Source organism: Zophobas morio, unplaced genomic scaffold (assembly GCF_036711695.1).
Source record: "Zophobas morio isolate AGI-343-1 ecotype UQ-CSIRO unplaced genomic scaffold, CSIRO_AGI_Zmor_V1 ptg000008l, whole genome shotgun sequence".
Taxonomy (NCBI): domain Eukaryota; kingdom Metazoa; phylum Arthropoda; class Insecta; order Coleoptera; family Tenebrionidae; genus Zophobas; species Zophobas morio.
In genome coordinates, this window is record NW_026972113.1 from 9714233 (window position 1) to 9727278 (window position 13046).

A 13046-nucleotide genomic window follows, 5' to 3' on the forward strand; every position below is an offset into this window, starting at 1 on the left:
CACTTTTGGATTTTTCCGTTTATCGAATTTTTGTTTTGGATTTTCTGCTTTATCAATTTTTTGATTTCGATTTCTCAGATTTTCAAATTCCCGATTTTTGGACTTTGATTTTTCGACTTTCTCATTTTTAGATTTTTTTGTTTTTCGGTTTTTCGATTTTTTTCTACGTTTTGATTTTTCGGTTGACGGGCTTTTCGACTTTTTGATTTTTCGAATTTTCAGTATTTCGATTTCTAGATTTTTCAATTTAGACTTTCCAAATTCTTGAAGTTTCGACATTCAGATTTCTCGATTTTTGGACTTTTCTTTTTTATCAGTCTAATTCTACGATTTTTCGATTTTTGGATTGTTCAATTTTTCGATTTGTCATTTTCGAATTTTTCCACTTGTGAAATCTCGAATCTCGTTTTGGATTTTTTGATTTATTGATTTTTGGAGTTTTCAAATTTTCGGTTTTGATTCTAGGATTTTTCGATTTTTGGTTGTTCAATTCTTCGACTTTTCGATTTCTGGATTTTTCGATTTATCTATTTTTGGATTTTTCGACTTTTCGATTAGTAATTTATGAATTTTTCGATATTTGGAAATCTCCATTTTTAGAGTTTTTGATTTTTCGAAATTTCAATTTTTGGATTTATCGGCCTTTTGGATTTTTCAGTTTCTTAATGTTTCGACTTCAAGATTTTTCAATTTTCCGAGTTTTCGACTTCCATTTGTATTTCTCGATTTTACGACTTCAATTTTTCAATTTCTCAATTTTTCGACTTTACGCTTTCTCAATTTTCCGTTTTACCTATTTTTAGACTTTCACTTTTCAACCTTTCCACTTTACGATTTTTTAAATTTTTCGAATTTTCGTTTTTTTTTTCGATTTTTGGACTTATCATTTATTCGATTTATCGAGTTTTGGATTTTTCGAAATTTAGATTTTTGGATTTCTCTTTTTACGACTTCGATTCTACGATTTTTCTATTTTGAATTGATCTATTCTTCAACTTTTCGGTTTTTCGATTTCAGTCCATTCGAATTTTCGATTTGTGATGTTAATTTTTCGATTTTTTGAAATTTCAAATTTTCGAGTTTTGGATTTTTTGATTTTTTCAAAATTTCAATTTCTCGATTTTTCGACTTCTATTTTTCAATTTCTTAATTTTTTGACTTTACGATTTCTCAATTTTCCGTTTTACCGATTTTTAGACTTTCATTTTTCAACCTTTCCACTTTCCGATTTTTAAAATTTTCGGTTCTTCTATTTTTCGATTTATCGAGTTTCGAATTTTCGAAATTTATATTTTTGGATTTCTCTTTTTATGACTTCGATTCTACGATTTTTCGATTTTGAATTGATCTATTCTTCAACTTTTCGGATTTTGTATTGTTCAATTTTTCGACTTTTCGATTTTTGGATTTTTCGACTTTGTGATCTGTGATTTTTGAAGTTTTCGACTTTTCGAAATCTCGAATCTCGTTTTGGATTGTTTGATTTATCGATTTTTGGAGTTTTCAAATTTCCGATTTCTCGATTTTTGATTTCTCTTTTTTCCGACTTTGATTCTAGGACTTCTCGATCTTTAGATTCTTCACTTTTTCGATTTTTCGATTTTTGGTTTTTTGGCTTAGTCTATACCTATATTCTTGTGTTCTTCGACTTTTCGATTGGTACATTTTTAATTGTTCGATATTCCGAAATCTCCATTTTCCGATTTTTGGATATTTCGACTTCGATTTTGAATTTTTGGAATTTTTGACTTCGCTTATCGACTTTACGATTTTTGGATTTTTCCATTTTTACATTGTTCAATTTGTTGATATTTCGACTCTCAGATTTCTCTGTTTTTCAAGATTTTCGGATTACTCCATTTTTCGATATTTCGAGTTTTCATTTTTCGATCTTTTCGATTTTTTTATTTTTTCACTACTCGATTTTTCCAGTTTTTGATTCTTCGATTTTTCCTTTTCTCGATTTTCCGACCCCGATTTTTCGATTTCTCAATTTACGACTTTTCCACTTTTCCAAAAGGTTTTTGGATTTATTGACTCTTCGATTTTTGGAATTTTCGTTTCTCCTCTTTCTCGATTTTCGGATTTCTCTTTTATACTTCGTTTTTCCCAATTTTCGACTTTTCCGATTCCCGATTTTTCACCTTTCCGATTTATAGATTTTTAGATTTTTACATTTAATTTTGGATTTTTGGAATTTTTGACTTCGTTATTCGACTTTTCGAGTTTTGGATTTTTCGATATTTCGAATTTAAAATTTTTCGACCCCGATTTTTCAATTTCTTGATGTTTCGACTCCCATATTTCTAACTTCGATTTTTTTACTTTTCCACTTTTCGATTTCTAAATGTTTCAATTTTTGGATTTTTCTAGTTCTGGATTTTTCAAGACATTTGGATGCTCCATTTTTTGATTTTTGGGCTTTATATTTTTGATTTTTCGATTTCTCGATTTTTCGACTTTTCGATTAATATATTTTTCGATTTTTGGATTTATCCATTTTTCCGGTTTTGAATTTTCAAATTCTCGATTTTTCGACTTTTGGATTTTTCTGTTTATTGAATTTTTGTTTTGGATTTTCTGCTTTATCAATTTTTTGATTTTTCAAATTTTCGATATTATTTTTTGACTTCGATTTCTCAGATTTTCAAATTCCCGATTTTTAGCCTTTGATTTTTCGACTTTCTCATTTTTCGATTTTTTGTTTCTTCGGTTTTTCGATTTTTTTCTACTTTTTGATTTTTCGGTTGACGGGCTTTTGCTTTTTGATTTTGGATTTTTTTGATTTTTCGAATTTTCAGTATTTCGATTTCTAGATTTTTCATTTTAGACTTTTCAATTTCTTGAAGTTTCGACTTTCAGATTTCTCGATTTTTAGTTGTTCAATTTTTCGACTTTTCGATTTCTGGATTTTTTGATTGATTTATTTTTGAATTTTTCGACTTTTCGATTGGTAATTTATGAATTTTTCGATATTTCGAAATCTCCATTTTTAGAGTTTTGGATTTTTCGAAATTTCAATTTTTGGATTTATCGGCCTTCTGGAGTTTTCAGTTTCTTGATGTTTCGACTTCAAGAGTTTTCAATTTTTCGATTTTTTTTTTGAGCTTTCGATTTGTCGATTTTTGGATTTTTCGACTGTCCATTTTTGGATTTCTCTTTTATACGAATTCGATTCTACGATCTTTCGATTTTTTGATTTTTCGGTTTTTGGATTTCTCAGTCCATTCGAATTTTCGATTTTTGGGTTTTTGCGTTTTCCGATTTGTGATGTTAATTTTTAAATTTTTTGAAATTTCAAATTTTTGAGTTTTGAATTTTCTGATCCACCGATTTTTGATTTTTTCAAAATTTCGATTTCTCGATTTTTCGACTTCCATTTTTCAATTTCTTAATTTTTCGACTTACGATTTCTCAATTTTCCGTTTTACCGATTTTTAGACTCTCATTTTTCAACCTTTCCACTTTCAGATTTTAAAAAATTTTTGAATTTTCGGTTTTTCTATTTTTCGATTGGCCGATTTTTCGAAATTTAGATTTTTGGATTTCTCTTTTTACGACGTCGATTCTACGATTTTTCGATTTTGAATTGATCTATTCTTCAAGTTTTCGGTTTTTGGATTGTTCAATTTTTCGACTTTTGGATTTTTCGACTTTCCGATATGTGATTTTTGAATTTTTCGACTTTTCGAATCTCGTTTTGGATTTTTTGATTTATCGATTTTTGGAGTTTTCAAATTTCCGATTTATCGATTTTTAGATTCTTCAGTTTTTCGACTTTTCAATTTTTGGATTTTTCGCTTAATCTACACCTATATTTTTGTGTTTCTCGACTTTTCGATCGGTAATTTTTTAATTGTTCGATATTTCAAAATCTCCATTTTTCGAATTTTGAATTCTTCGAAATTTCAATTTTTGGATTTTTCGACTTTTCGATATTTCAGTTTCTAGATTTGTCAATTCAGATCTCGACTTACAGATTTTTCAATTTTTCGACTTCGACTTTTCGACTTTGAGTTTTTTGTCGATTTTTGGATTTTTCGATTATCCATTTTTGAATTTCTCTTTTTTACGATTTTGATTCTACGATCTTTCGATTTTTGGATTTATCAATTCTCGACTTTTCGATTTTTGGATTTCTCAGTTTATTCGAGTCTTCGATTTTTGGATATTTCGCCTTTCCGATTTTTGATTTTTGAATTTTTCGAAATTTCGAATTTTCGAGTTTTAGATTTTTTGATCAATCGATTTTTGGATTTTTCAAAATTTCTCGAGTTTGCGACTTTGCGATTTTCGATTTTTCCACTTTTCATTTTTTAGATTTTTTGATTTTTACTTTTCGCTTTCTCGCCTTTACGATTTTTCAATTTTTCGACTTGAAATTTTCCGATATTTCAATTTTCCGATTTAAAACTTTGGAACGTAATTAAATAATTAAGCTTTCAATTCAATTTTTAATTTTATTTTACATTTTTTTTTCAGTTTTTCGATTTTCAGTTACATACACACTTTTACGACTCCATCTGTTTGGTAACCGAGTATATTTTTCTCCCAGTGTAAATTTTGAAAAAATAAGGGAAAATCAAGTGAGGTTAAAACGCTGGAATTTTTTTTTTTTATATCAAAAAAGTTGTCACTTGCATAATGTCATGGCTCTCAACCGTATTGAATAAAAACCCCAGGCACGGTAGTGTAACCAATCGTATGTTCTGTGCCAACCGTACTTAATAGCTGCCACTTTCGGTATAAATTTTGTAATATTGTCGTGTTCAAGGTATTTTTTCGGACTTGAGGAAAAAGTGGACGCAAAACTTGAACGTAATTCAAATAAATGTCAGATTTCATTGCCGCCAACCGTATCGAACAAAAATCCCAAACAGCGGTGTGACTAACCTCACTTTTTACAATGTTGATAGAAACGGCAATAAACAAACTTAGGTAAAACAGTTTTGGCATTTCCTCTCCACAAACAACACCAACTAAAAATATAAAATTTATTGCGCTAGTTTTAATACAAGTATATAAATGCATCCTTACATACATTATGGCAGTTTCTCTTGGCAACTTAAAACATAAATAACAGCTAACGCTCGCCTCAACAGCAACATTGCCCTTAATTTCAACTAATTCAGACTTGTCAATAATTGAGATTTTAAATACAGCTCGAAAAACAGGAACTTCGTTAAAATTAAAACAATACGATGCGATCACAGTCATTTTCAAAAAACTATCGACCCCTAACTAACAACCACCTCCTCGTACCTCTCGTACACCTTCTGCAGCTGCTTCAAAGACCCCAACATATTCGCCTGAGTCCCCAAGCACATAGTTTTTTGCGCAGCGTCTAAATTAATATCACATTCGATGGAGTGATAGACGTGGATCAAATTAGGATCGACGCTCCTCACGATCCTCAAGCTCGACTTGATCGCGTTGTCGTAGAAGGTGACGTCCTCGAACCCCCACCCGGATATCAGCAAGTTCAACCCCCCCAAACCCACGTAGTCACTTTTGTACAAACTCACGATCCCGAACCCGAACTGCCGCCAGAAACCGCTGTCTTCGTCTACGATATCGTCGGTGAAAAATGAGTAATTATCGGGGTACGTCCTGTTCAGGAGTCGAGGATTGTACAGGCTATACACTATGGGGAAATAGACACTTTTTTCCTTGACGGTGTTCTGGCGGACGCGCTGGAGGCTGCGGGGGTGGAAGATCATGTCCACGTCCATGAAGAGCACCAGGTCGTCGCCGCTGAGGAGGCTCAAGCCGCGCTCGAGGGCCCGGGCTCTGGAGAAGGTCTCGTTGGTGTAGATGGCGACGACGGCGTCGCTGCCGTAGGTGCGTTGGACGTCTTCGATGAGGGCGCCGCTGCGCAGGAAGTCCGAGGATCGGTCGTTCTGGTAGAGGACGACGAAGAGTTTGGCTTCTTCTTGGCGTTTGAGGCAGACGTCTTCGTACATCTTGAGGAAGCGGCGGAAGATTTTGTAGCGGCCGCTGAGGGGGAGGACGAAGTTGATGACTTCTTGTTTTTTGGGCGGGCTGGGGTGGAGGATGGGGGGGATTTGTTCGAAGGTGGAGACCAAGTGCTTGACGAGCTTCTGGTGGACGGGGATGGCTGCTGTGGTGGATGAGCGTTGAGACATGTAGGGGAAGTCGTAGTTTTTTACTTCTCGGATGGAGATTTCTGTAGAGACATAATAAAGGAATTTTTATACATCGTACAGACATTTTAATTAAAACTATATTCTGTTTACCGAACTGATGGAGTAGTAAAATCGTTAAATTGAAGAAGCTGAAAATTAAAAATCGAAAAATTTAAATGAAAAGTTGAAAAGTTCGAAAGCTGAAAAGATCGATACATTGAGCCAGATCGAAAAAGTTGACAATCAAAAAATCCAAAAATAGAAGAAGTCAAGTCGAAAAATTGAAAAATCGAAGTCGAAAAGTCGAAATATCAAAAAATTGAAAAATCGAAAGTTTGAATAATCGATCGATAAATCGAGAAATCCAAAAATAAAGAAGTTCAACATTTGACAAATCGGAAAGTCAAAAAATCGAAAAATCCAAAAATCGAAAACAAGAAAAATGGAAAAATCTGAACAACGAAATCGAAAAATCCGAAAACCGAAAAATTCAAAAATCGCAATCGAAAAATCCAAAAATCAAATATTCGAAAAATTGAAAAGTTCAAAAGTCGATAAATCGAAAAAACGAAACCAAAAGATCCAAAAATCGAAGTCGAAAAGACGATCAAAACACTGAAAAGTCAAAAAGACGAAAACTCGAATATTTGAAGAATCCATCGATAAATCAAGAAATCCAAAAATAGAAAAAGTCAAGTCGAAAAATTGAAAAATCGAAGTCGAAAAGTCGAAATATCAAAGAATTGAAAAATCGAAAATTTGAATCGATCGACAAATCGAGAAATCCAAAAATAAAGAAGTCGAACATTTGACAAATCGGAAAGTCAAAAAATCGAAAAATCCAAAAATCGGAAACAAGAAAAATGGAAAAATCTGAACAACGAAATCGAAAAATCCGAAAACCGAAAAATTCAAAAATCGCAATCGAAAAATCCAAAAATCAAATATTCGAAAAATTGAAAAGTTCAAAAGTCGATAAATCGAAAAAACGAAACCAAAAAATCCAAAAATCGAAGTCGTAAAGACGATAAAAAAAGTGAAAAGTCAAAAAAACGAAAAATCGAATATTTGAAGAATCCATCGATAAATCAAGAAATCCAAAAATAGAAAAAGTCAAGTCGAAAAATTGAAAAATCGAAGTCGAAAAGTCGAAATATCAAAAAAATTGAAAAATCGAATATTTGAATCGATCGATAAATCGAGAAATCCAAAAATAAAGAAGTCGAACATTTGAGAAATCGGAAAGTCAAAAAATCGAAAAATCCAAAAATTGAAAACAAGAAAAATGGAAAAATCTGAACAACGAAACCGAAAAATCCGAAAACCGAAAAATTCAAAAAACGCAATCGAAAAATCCAAAAATCAAACATTCGAAAAATTGAAAAGTTCAAAAGTCGATAAATCGAAAAAACGAAACCAAAAAATCCAAAAATCGAAGTCGAAAAGACGATCAAAACACTGAAAAGTCAAAAAAAAACGAAAAATCGAATATTTGAAGAATCCATCGATAAATCAAGAAATACAAAAATAGAAAAAGTCAAGTCGAAAAATTGAAAAATCGAAGTCGAAAAGTCGAAATATCAAAAAATTGAAAAATCGAAAATTTTAATCGATCGATAAATCGAGAAATCCAAAAATAAAGAAGTCGAACATTTGACAAATCGGAAAGTCAAAATCGAGAAATCGTAAAAAGGAAGTCGAAAAATCTAAAAATTAAAAGTTTAAAAATCGAAAAATGGTTAAGCGGAAAAATCCAAAAATAAATAAATTGAAAAATTCAAAAATCGAAAAATTGAAAATTCGAAGAATCGATCGAGAAAACCAAAAATCTAAAAATCCAAGTCGAAAATTCAATAAGCAGAAAAATCCCTCGAAAAATTCAAAAATCAAAAAACCGAAAACCGAAAATTTTAAAAATGACAGTCGAAAAATCAAAAAATTGAAAAATCGAAAGATCCAAAAATCGAACACTCGAAAAAAGCTCAAAAATCGATAAATCCAAGTCGAAGAAACGAAACCAAAAAATCTAAAAATCGAAGTCGAAATATCCAAAAATTGAAAAAAAAAAACAAAAAATCGAAAATTTGAAGAATCCAAGAAATCCAAAAAGTTGAAAAATTCAAAAATTGAATACTCGAAAAATTTAAAAGTTCACAAATCGAAAAATCGACAAGCCGAAAAATCCAAAAATAACAAAATTGAAAAATTCAAAAATCGAAGTCGAGAAGTTGAAACATCAAAAAATTCAAAAATCGAAAAATTGAAAATTCGAAGATGAATCGTGTTAGAGCCTCTGGCGGGGACCTGTTTCACCCCTCCTCACCCGTAAGGGTGGGAGCCAGAGCCACCCCCACCTTGGAACACAGGGTAGCATTCATTCTTAATTCTTAACTCATTCATACACATTCAATTCACAATTCTCAATTCGTAACTAACAATCAACTATCTCGACCGCACGGTCATATACTACTCTATTCTTATCATTCTTATTTATCCTAACACTTGTCACTAGCAATATATTTATCTTACTGTTCGCTGGTCTTTATTCATTTATACAAACTTCGACAAATCGAGAAATCCAAAAAAACAAAAATCGAGAAATCTATAAGCCGAAAAATCCTCCGAAAAATCAAAAATAGAAAACAAGAAAAATCGAAAAAACGAAACCGAAAAATTCAAAAATCGAAGTCGGAAGTCGAAATATCAAAAAATTGGAAAATCGAGAAGCACATTTGAGTTAAAAAATCGAAAAATAAAAAAAAAAATGGAAAAAAAAAGAAAGTCGAATAATCTAAAAATCGAGAAATCGAAAATTTGAAGAATCGATGGATTATTCGAAAAATCCAAAAATAAGAAGCCGAATATTCGAACAATTAAGAAATCGCAAAGTCAAAAAATCGAGACATCAAAAAAAAAACAAAGTCGGAAAATCCAAAAGTCGGAAAGTCCAAAAATCGGGAAATCGAAAAATCGAGAAATCCATTAACGAAGTCGAAAAATAGAGAAAACGAAGATGAAAACTCGAAAAATCCAAAAATCGAAAAATCGAGCAAACGAAAGATCGGAAAATCCAAAAATCGACAACTTCAAAATTTGCAAAATCCAGAAATCGAGTACTGGAAAATTTGGAAAATCCAAAAATCAAGAAAAATCGAAAAGTCAAAAATCGAACCTTTCAAGAAATTTCAAAAAAATCGAGAAATCGAAAATTTGAAGAATGGTTGGATTAATCGAAAAATCCAAAAATTGATAAATCGTAGTCAAAAAATCGAAAAAATTAAAATCGATAAATCCAACTGCAAAATCTAAAAATCAAGAAATCGGAAAGTCTAAAAATCGAGACATCAAAAAAAACCAAAAATTGAAAAATCGAGGAAATGAAAAATCATAAACTCGGAAAATCCAAAAATCGAAAGATCCAAAAATCAAAAAAATCGAAAACAGGTGAAATCTAAAAAATGAAGTGGAGGAATCCAAAAATCGGAAGTCGAAAATTCGGGAAATCCAAAAACCGAATAACGGAAATCCAAAAACCCAAAAATCCAAGAATGGCAAAATCGAGAACTCGTAAACGTAAATGTCGAAAAATCCAAAATGCGAAAATTCGAACATTTAAAAAATCAAAGTCAAAAATGGGGAAATCAAAAATCAAAAATTTAAAAATCGAAAAATCGAGAAATTGAAAAAACGAAATGGAAAAATCGAAAAATTGAACATTCGAAAAATCTAAAAGTCGGAAACTCCAAAAATCGGGAAATCGAACAGTCGAAAAATCGAGAAATCTAAAATCGAGAATTTGAAGAATAAATTGAAAAATCCATAAGTCGGAAACTTCAAAAATAAGGAAATCGAAAAGTTGAGAAATGGAGAAAACGGAGATGAAAACCGGAAAAATCGGAAAATCTAAAATTTGCAAAATCCAGAACTGGAAAATCCAAAAATCAAGAAATTGAGAGATTGAAAAATCGAAAAGTCGAAAATCGAAAATTTGAAGAATTATGGATTAATCGAAAAATCCAAAAATCAAAAAAATGAATATTCGGAAAATCGGGAAGTCCAAAAATCGAAAAATCAAGAAATGCAAAAATAGAAAGTCAAGTCGAAAAATTGAAAAATCGAAGTTGAACATTTGACAAATCGGAAAGTCAAAAAATCGAAAAATCCAAAAATCGAAAACAAGTAAAATGGAAAAATCTGAACAGCGAAAACGAACAATCCGAAAACCGAAACATTCAAAAATCGCAATCGAAAAATCCAAGAATCAAACATTCGAAAAATTGAAAAGTTCAAAAGTCGATAAATCGAAAAAACGAAACCAAAAAATCCAAAAATCGAATATTTGAAGAATCCATCGATAAATCAAGAAATCCAAAAATCGAGAAATCGAAAAAAGGAAGTCGAAAAATCTAAAAATTAAAAAGTTCAAAAATCGAAAAATGGTTACGCGGAAAAATCCAAAAATAAAAAAATTCAAAAATTCAAAAATCTAAAAATTGAAAATGCGAAGAATCGACTGAGAAAACCAAAAAACGAAACTGAAAAATCTAAAAATAGAAGTCGGAAGTCGAAATATCAAAAAATTGAAAAATCGAGAAACACATTTGAGTTGAAAAATCGAAAAATTAAAAAAAAACAAATTTTTCTAAAAAAAGAAAGTCAAAAAAATCTAAAAATCGAGGATTCGAAATCAGAAATTCCAAAAAATCGAGAAATCAAAAATTTGAAGAATCGATGGATAATCGAAAAATCCAAAAATAAGAAGCCGAATATTCGAAAAATCAAGAAATCGCAAAGCCAAAAAATCGAGACATCAAAGAAAACAATGTCGAAAAATCCAAAAGTTGGAAACTCCAAAAATCGGGAAATCGAAAAATGGAGGAATCGAACATTCGAAAAATTCAAAAATTGAAAAATCTGAAAATCGAGAAATGCAAAAAACAGAAGTCGAAAAAATGGAAAGTGGAAAAACCGAGGAATTGAGTATTCGAAAAATTCAACGATCGAGAAATCGAACAGTTGAAAAATCGAGAAATCTAAAAATCAAAGTCGAAAAATCCAGAGGTCGCAAAATGGACAAAATCAAATACTGAAAAATCGGAAACTGAAAATTGAAAAATCCAAAAACCAAAAAATCTCGAAAAATCAGTGTCAAAAAAATCCAAAAATCTATACCTAACTGGAAAAGTTGGAAAATCCAAAGATCGACATATTGAGAAATTGGAAAATCAAAAATCTAAAATTCAAAGCATCGATCGAAAAATTGGAAGGTCAAGAAATTTAAAAAGCCACATCGAAGAAGAGAAAACGAAAAATTGGAAAATTCCAAGAACCAACCCGAAAATTGAGCATTGAAAAATCTTAAAATCCAGAAGTCGAGGATGCAAAACATTCGAAAAGCTTTTAATCGAAAAATCGAGAAACTGAAAAATCTAAAAGTCGAAAATCGAAAATTCAAAGAATCGATCGAAAAATCAAAACGTCAAAAAATGGAGAAATCGAGAAAACAAAAAATCGAGAAATTGAAAACTGTAAGAATCCAAAAATGGTGAAATCGAAAAATAGAAAAAATGATAAAATCCAAATATAGAGAAATTGAAGGATACAAAAATTTTAAAATTAAAAAAATTAAAAATTGAACGAATAACAATTCAAAAATTGAAAACCTTATAATTAAAAACTTTTTCCACGTTTCAATTTTGACGTTATTTTGTAAGCTCGGACGCTCACTTGTCAACACGTGACCCGCACACGATCGCTCCATCTGTTCGGTAAACCCACTATAGTGGATGCGAAAATTTTATTCATTTGCATTTATTACAAAATAATGTGCAAAATTTGTGCAACGAAATACTCTCGTAGTCACACACATAATGGATCTAAATATACCCACAGTAGTCGTGAAGACAAGCTGCCACCTTCATCTACCTACATATAATATAACACCCACAAGTTTATTTGTGCTCTCATCGTCTAGCCTCTTAAACTCTTAACTAGAGCACGAAATTGTTATAATCATTACCTGTGAAAGTTTGCTGGACGTAGGCGTGCCGTCTAACTTGAACCGTCATTTTATGCCCCCTGTATTTACGATAAACCAGTAAAAGATCTAAAATTAAATCCACACCGTGGACGGGATCAAGCCGCCAGTACCCATACAGGATTTCCTTAAAATCTATAACCCGCCCTCTTTGTTTAGAGTACGAATTGATGACTTCCATTATCTGAAAAAAGAAAAAAAAAAAGAAACGTCAAGTACGGCCCATACGTCACACGATGCTTACGTCACGCACGACGTCGCTAAGGCCCTCCTTCAAACACGACCCGATGCGCCGTCGAGGGTTCAAGTCCCTCCAGGAGTAGAGCGTTTTCGATATCAGTTCCCAGTCTAGGACGTCGTCTACGTTTCTGGGTTGCTGTCGGGTTAGTCTTCCCGGTAAACCTGGAAAAAAAACTAAAGTAAAACAAAGAGTCGGTGTTTATTTTTGTAGTGGTGTCTGGGCCAAGAACATAAAGTCTTTTGTTTAATGGTTTAAATAGTTTGGATGTTTGTGTCTAGCGGGCAGTCATTGACTCGTGGGAGAAATATTTATTAGACAAAGGGGCCGCTTTCACAAGTGGAGGACTTTGCCGCTCACTAGGCGAAGTTTATTTTGTGGCATGGATTAGTTAATGTGTGGACCAATCACAGTGAGGTATATTGGCGGTAAATTCAAACTGATTTATGTTTTTTGTTTGTTTATATTGTGAAGCACCTATTTTTGAATTTTTAGAGATTCGGAAGTTTTTCGATTTATGTAATTCGAAAAATCAAAATTAATAAGATTTCCAGAACTGTTAAATTAAAAATTCAAAAAACTGAAAAATCGAAAAATTAAAAACAGACATTAAAAAACCGGAAAT

General features: G+C 31.6%; 1 protein-coding gene across 2 annotated transcripts in view; it reads right to left on the bottom strand.

Annotated features, from left to right (window-relative positions):
* Positions 1 to 4980: 4980 nt before the first annotated feature.
* Positions 4981 to 13046, bottom strand: part of LOC135125262 (chondroitin sulfate synthase 1) — a 42840-nt gene continuing 34774 nt past the window's right edge. For both annotated transcript variants that reach the window (XM_064050702.1, XM_064050703.1), the window contains exons 4-6: positions 12428 to 12585; positions 12166 to 12367; positions 4981 to 6187 (exon numbers count right to left, since the gene is read on the bottom strand). In XM_064050702.1, coding sequence (XP_063906772.1) covers positions 5238 to 6187; positions 12166 to 12367; positions 12428 to 12585 — 1310 coding nt within the window. In that variant the 3' untranslated portion in view covers positions 4981 to 5237. The remainder of the gene's footprint in view (positions 6188 to 12165; positions 12368 to 12427; positions 12586 to 13046) is intronic.